At 45.5% G+C, this 6,967-nt stretch overlaps 1 protein-coding gene across 1 annotated transcript; it reads left to right on the forward strand.

Annotated features, from left to right (window-relative positions):
- The first annotated feature begins 1,006 nt into the window (after positions 1–1,006).
- LOC125511257 (putative L-type lectin-domain containing receptor kinase S.7) lies at positions 1,007–6,279 on the forward strand. The gene is made up of 2 exons (XM_087522122.1): positions 1,007–2,407; positions 4,866–6,279. Exons 1-2 carry the CDS (start codon positions 1,108–1,110, stop codon positions 6,254–6,256), a joined length of 2,691 nt encoding a protein of 896 aa, XP_087378248.1. The 5' UTR covers positions 1,007–1,107; the 3' UTR covers positions 6,257–6,279.
- The last annotated feature ends 688 nt before the right edge of the window (positions 6,280–6,967 follow it).

Raw genomic sequence — 6,967 nt, forward strand, 5'->3', positions numbered from 1 at the left:
ATGTCAAAAAATAATTTAGACGCCTAATAGATAGCGTTCCATTTTTTTTTGTTCTTGTCAATTTGTAGATTGTTCAGTTCATTAATGTGAATGAAATTTATTATTGTTATTATTTAACTAACTAAACAACACTTTAATTTGTATGTAGCATTTTGATCTGCAACAAAATTTTTAACCAACTCGTCGGGTTGATCACAAATCCACATCTTAAAGCGCATGGTGCAAAATGTTACAGAAATTTGATATGACCAATGCAATTTATTGCGTGATTCTAATTATAAGGTTTAGCATGATTGTTGCTAAATATAATAGACAATAATTTGGGCATTAATTCCCCCCCCCCCCCCTTTCCCCTCTATTATTATTTCTAATTATGATGTATGTCCCGGACAATGTCACGAAAGTCATTTCGTCCTAAATTATTACGTGAGTGTAACATTTTATCAAATTTGTTGCCAGCAATTTTAATGATTTTTCGACCATTTTTTAAGTTATTTTTTTTGAAAAACGGGTCTATATATATGCCCCCATGTTCCATTTGTTCCCTTCCTGGAAGAGAAGTTCTAATTAAATAAATTTGCCGCAAACCAAAGCTTAAAACCACCCGTCCGGTTGCTGCAAGCAACAATGTCTAGGGTGGATGAACTGATCGATGCAGATGGATACTGGAACATGCATGGACCAGGGAAACGATAGAAGGAAACTTCGTTGCTCCAGATGTAGAGCTATCTGAAGGTTTCCCGGTGGACAGCTGGGCTTGGAATTAATCTGGAAAAACTTGGGAACTTCAGAGAGTCAGGTCGATCGGCGTATCGAGAACTAGTCACTAGTAAAAGGTTTGAAGATTGGCAGTTCGTCTTCGTCGGGTCAAAGGGTGAACAATTGCTGGAGATTTGAAGATTTTGAAGATGGAAGCGTCTGTGGCAGCTCGCAGGTCCGCCCAAAATAGGGAACTTGTGGTGGAAAGCCATACGTAGATAAATTTGTTGCGTTCTACAAGTTACATAGTTGATCGAAACTTCTGTGAAGCGTAGGCGTGGGGTGACAGAACCGCCTTCTCAAGATCCCACTGGCCACTAGTATATAACCAAGCGAGATTTAGTTGCTATGTGTGAGGCCGATAGAAGCAGCTTTGCTACCTGCCTAGCTACGACCGGGCGAAACATAGCTAGAATGGCCTTTCCGCCGAAACAGATTCTCCCATGTCTCTGCAGCATCCTCCTCCTCCTATCGATCACGTTCTTCTCCCACGCGAAGGCGCAGCCGTGCAAAAGCCGTGATTCCAATCAGAAAGACAAAATCACCTTGGAGTGCGTCGGCTCCGAATTCTATGTGATCGACAAAGCTTCCGGGGTCGAACGCAACCTCTCCTACTCCGACGTGAACAACACCCGAGTGTTGTCCACCATCGACCCCGACGGACTGGACGTCGACGATGAGTCGTTCAACGCCACCATCTCATATCAGCCGCTGTGGAACCCGAGCCCGTCCAGCCGGGATGGCCTCGCCTTCCTCATCTTCCCTTGGACACTAATAAACAGCTCCTTACCGATCAAGCGACTGTTGGCAAGAGATGTTGGCCCGCTCGACCTTGCCAACTCTACGTCCCTGAGTGCTGACGTCTCCGGCAGCCAAGTCTCTGTCAGGATCGGTGTGCTGTCCAACCTTACGATCACGGAGTACGACGAAGATTATTATCACATCATAGTCGCCGATATCAGTATCATTCCGACATTAGGTGCCGTCGCAAAGGACTGCACCGTGTGGATCGACTACGACCATGCGGGGCGCAGCCTGTCGTTCTACGCGGACGTTCAAGCCAATCCCAAGCCTGACAGCCCCATAGCTGAGGTTCGCCTGAAGCATACCCGCGTAACCCCGATCGCGCGCTTCGGCCTCCTCTCTACGGCGGAGCAGGTACGCCACTATGGGGTTCGCTGGAACGCGACGATCCAGGTCAAGGCCCTCGCTTTGGGCAGCATCGCAAGGAAACTCGTCCTCAGTGCTTACGGATCCGTGGTCCTCGTAGTCGTATTCGTAGCTGCCACCATCCTGATGGCCATCGGCCTGACGTGCTACTTCAACTCGAGGCACAGGCGGTGGCACAAGGACCTGGACCAGCTCGCCAGGTCCATGGAGCGCCTCCCCGGGATGCCCACCAAGGTGGAGTTCGCAGACATCAAGAAGGCCACCGGCAACTTCCACGAAGCCATGAAGCTCGGCGGTGGCGGGTTTGGAACCGTGTACAGGTGCACGCTCCCAGCCGCCGCTTCCAAGACGGAACGACCCATGGACGTGGCCGTCAAGAGGTTCACGCGCGACGTGGAGAACCGACGCTACGAAGATTTCCTCGCCGAGGTCAGCATCATCAACCGGCTACGCCACAAGAACATCGTCCCTCTCATCGGTAAGCACATACCACGATTGTGCGTTACATATTCTCTGTTTTTTTTCCAAAGAAGTATATATGCATTATTTTTAATGTTGAGGATATCGCTTATCGTTATCGTCTCGGTCAGCGAGGGATTAGAGATTAATCGATTTTATCGGTCGACTATTAATTGGACTTTTTTTTTGCAAATCTTAGGTTCCCAATACTAAAATACGCTATATTCAGCACCAAGACAATATTGGACAAAAGTGTTACCTTGATTCCTAGCCTTTGAATCCTCGTATAATGACAAACAAAATAGGACAACAATACATATTGCGTAACAAGGTCCACAAAACAGAAATAAACTAAGAACATAGTGCTATGAATAGGTCCGATTTATCGATAGATTCCAGATAAATCGCTTGTCAGAGCAATAAATCGGTCCAAAGATAAACGGCAAAGATAAGACATAATCTTATCGGTCACCCCCCGATTAGCGATAAATTGGAAGATTAATCGCTGACTCGGAAGATTTTTTGAACCATTTTAACACAGTGACAAATTAATTACGTTGCTCACCATTAGATAAAGAATCAACGTTAAAATTCATCAACTTAGAAATAATTATTTGTGAATGTTGAAATTTCTTTCTATAAAGTTGGTTAAACTTTATCTTCAGACAAATAATCTTATATGCGGTGTAAAAAGGACCGGTGGGAGTAATTTAATTGAGAATCTATGTAACAATATGTCCATTGGAAACATCCCACAAACCATGTCATGACCAAAAATTCAAGAAATTGGCTCATATCTGTAATTCAACATATCTTACTATGATCACCGAGTCATTGGCACATAAATTGTATTGATAATGGTTATTTAGATGTTGTTTTCCAAAGGGTCAACAAATCCTATGTACCTAAATAATTGATCCCCGTTATTCATACTATCTTAACATGCACACATGGGACCTTATCAAAGGCCCATCACAATATGCATGAGAGATAGATTTCCAGTATTAGAGCATCTCCAACAGCTTCCTTATTCTTAAAAAAAAACGCATTTAGGGGAAGTTGACAAAAAAAAACGCACTTCGATGCACAGCGCCCCAATATAAGCACTTGTAGAGGAATTGTTTTGGGAAGCTACTCGACATGGTCTTAGTTCATCCCCATAATTCTTATTTATCTCAACATGCACATATTCTACCTCATCACACACATGCCATCTCATTAAGGACCCACTCAACACACATGGGAAAAAGTTCTCCATTGTATTATGCGACTTATATTCAATAAATAATTTCAACTATATAATAATCAAATACAATATATAATGTGTAGTTTTTGTTTTTATTTCTCATAAATCCAAATATTCATGTTCCACACAAACAAATCTCATTGAAATATATTGGAACTTATTTCCGCAGGAACACGTGGGGTACCATCTAGTTTCTTAAATACCTGACCACTACACAAGCGAAAGGTGCTTTGCATAAAAAAGTCACATGGTTTCATCCATGGGTTCACTCTTTGACTAATTTTGAGATGAAGAAAAACAAGAAAACGATGGCTAGAAATGTTCTTTAATTGGCTGCTGCACTATTTGCCGATCACCATGTTTATAAAGAATAGTATACTTCTGATCCCTCAACTATTGGTTAATTTCAATTTTGTCCCTAAACTCTAAAGTTAGACAAATTTGACTTCTAACTTCAATTAAATGTTGAAGAATCCATTTTAAATAAATTTAATATGCATAAAAAGTTATATTTTAAAATCTATGATGTAGGAAATAAAAAATATTCAAGAAAATATTGATGAAACATAAATAAAATTTTAGAGAAAAAATTTCTTAAGTTTTCTTCAAATTAAAGCAAGAAAGCAAAGAAGACACAAATATGATTATTTAGATATATATATATATATATATATATATATATATATATGGAAAATCATAACATTTCCTAGTTTCCATGGATATTCCTAAACTTTTTTATTTCTCCATTTTTGGAACTCTAAGATTTATATTTAATGGTATTATAATTTTTTTCTAATATATCATGAATGTTCCTAAAATAAATTAAACACTTTTTTAGTTGCTTTTGTTTTTTTAGTAACCATAACATTGTGAAGTACTACCTCTGTAACTAAATATAAGACATTTTTGCAGTTCCATAAAATTGGGAGCGGTTTGCAAATTTAAAAAGCGTGGTCTTTGAATCTCTTATCGAGTGGTGGCCATGGTGGCGAGCATAATTAGATGTTAACCTGTTGAGATTTGCCAGTCATTACACTGAAGTTGAAATGTGCAATCCCTTTATTTACACATAATCTCTAGGTTGCAATTAATATACTCTCTCAAATCGAATGTAATAAGGTCTCATATTATGGGACCGGAGGGAGTATCTACGTACTTGTACAATATACAGCGCAAAGCCGCAAAGGACTAATTTTACATGCTGCATACACAAATGTGCATGTATTTTCAGGTTGGTCTAACAATAAAGGAGAGCCCCTGCTTGTGTTCGAGTTCATGACCAATGGCAGTTTGGACCGACATCTCTTCCCCAGAGGCGGCGGTCACACCGGGCAGCAACGGGAGCGAGGCACTGACGCGGCGGCCATCCAGCAATGGGCCACCCGGTACGAGATCGTCAGAGACGTAGCCACCGGGCTGCACTACGTCCACCACGAGTACGAGCCTATGGTCCTCCACTGCGACATAAAGGCGAGCAACGTGATGCTGTACTCGAGCTTCCGCGCCCGCCTCGGCGACTTTGGACTTGCATGCACCGTCGCCGTCGATAGGAACTCCGCTACCGTCTACGGTGGCACCCGGGGATACATCGCGCCGGAGTACGGTATGTTCGGCAAGGCGACGCGACAGACCGACATCTACGCGCTCGGGGTGCTCATCCTCGAGGTCGTCACGGGCCAGCAGGTGCTCATTCATCGGGCGGAGGATGACGACGACGACGTCCATATCACCGACCGGGTGTGGCGCCTCCATCGCGAGGGGAGGCTACTGGAGTGCGTCAATCCCATATTGATCTCTAGTTCTTCTCCGAACGAGGACAGCCTGCAGCTGCACGCTGGCGGTGACGCCGAACGCCTGCTGTTCCTGGGCCTAGCATGCAGCAGCCCAAACCCGTCGGACCGGCCGACGATGCCTCAGGTGGTGCAGGTCATAGCCAAGTCGGCGCCGCCGCCCGAGGTGCCTCTCATGAAACCAAGGTTCGTGTGGCCGCCGCCGGAAGGGGCGGCCTGGGACGGTGATGATAGCGGAGGCACGTCAATGACAAGTAAGCTCGAGGGGAGTATGGCGAGCTCGGTCGAGTGTCAATCACAGTGGCTGACGGCGGCGGCGGGCTACCAGAGTACATGCCTCGTTTCAGCTGGAGCCATCAGTTTACGTCACCGTGCCAAGTGCTCTCGGCTCCGGCGAGAGGCCGAGCAGAGCATAGCATCCTCCGCATATCATATATGGAATGTGTTAGACTTAGACATAGAACTCGCCGGCACGGTGTCATCTGCGCTTTGCATTCAATGTTGTGTTATTGTACTTCAATCTTGTATCATCTGTTTGTCGAGTCGGTCTGCTGGACTCTGCACGTGTAAAGGAATCCAGCTTGGCTCGGAGGATAGCTGCATCGGCCACACGCACACGGAATCTTGCCACCGATTGTTGGAGATGTACACCCTCTATAAAGGAGGGGGGAGAAAGTTCTCTCATTGCTCAAGGGGGCCTCTCAGCCATAGCCAAGTTTACAACAGAGTTCGGCCCAGCAGTAAACCAGACTGCCGTACGTGGGGTACTACGGCCGTACGCGGCCAGCTCATGGCTAACATTGTTCTGCCAATGGCTACAATGGGTGAATAAAATCTCCCTGGCATCTAGCTCAACTAATCTGTTTATTTCCTCTACGAGTCTACGGTGTTGCGACCTGTCTGTCGTGGGTGTTCTAAGCATCGACATTGCCTCGACACTATCCATCTCAATGATGATAGGCAATGTGGTCCAGTGTAAGGCCAGATCCAGGTCCTCTCTACAAGCTGAGAGCTCAGCCTCCAACGCATTATCACATGTACGAAGCTCCCTGCATGCGCTATAGGTGATATCACCTCTATCATCCCGTAGGACCATCCCTCCTTCGGCCGCACCTGTGGGCGCGACAAAACTCCCGTCCGTGTTGAGCTTAGCCCAGCCCCGGCTAGGGGGATCCAACGTGGTCGCACCTTTGCCACCGGACTAGGCCTCACACTCGTCTGAGTAGAACCGACCACCATCTTCCCCTTCTCTAAATTATCACCTGGGTACTCTTGTATGCACAAGAGTGAAGTGATGTAGCCATGTAAGAAGCGTCGAGACGTCTCAGCGGGGGGTGGCAGTTTGTCATGTGTGATCTCGTTACGCACATGCTAGATTCTCCACATGATCATGATCACGATCACGACCAGCCTCGCCGTTTCATCCAGGGGTTCCAACATCGTGAATAACCACTCTGGCCCTATGTTGCGGACAGACTCCACCTTGGGAATGTTCCAGTCCAGGGCCATGACCCGCCATAACTCTCTAGTCAGTGGGCACCTG

This window comes from Triticum urartu, chromosome 5A (assembly GCF_056163025.1).
Source record: "Triticum urartu cultivar PI428250 chromosome 5A, HENAU_Tu73, whole genome shotgun sequence".
Taxonomy (NCBI): domain Eukaryota; kingdom Viridiplantae; phylum Streptophyta; class Magnoliopsida; order Poales; family Poaceae; genus Triticum; species Triticum urartu.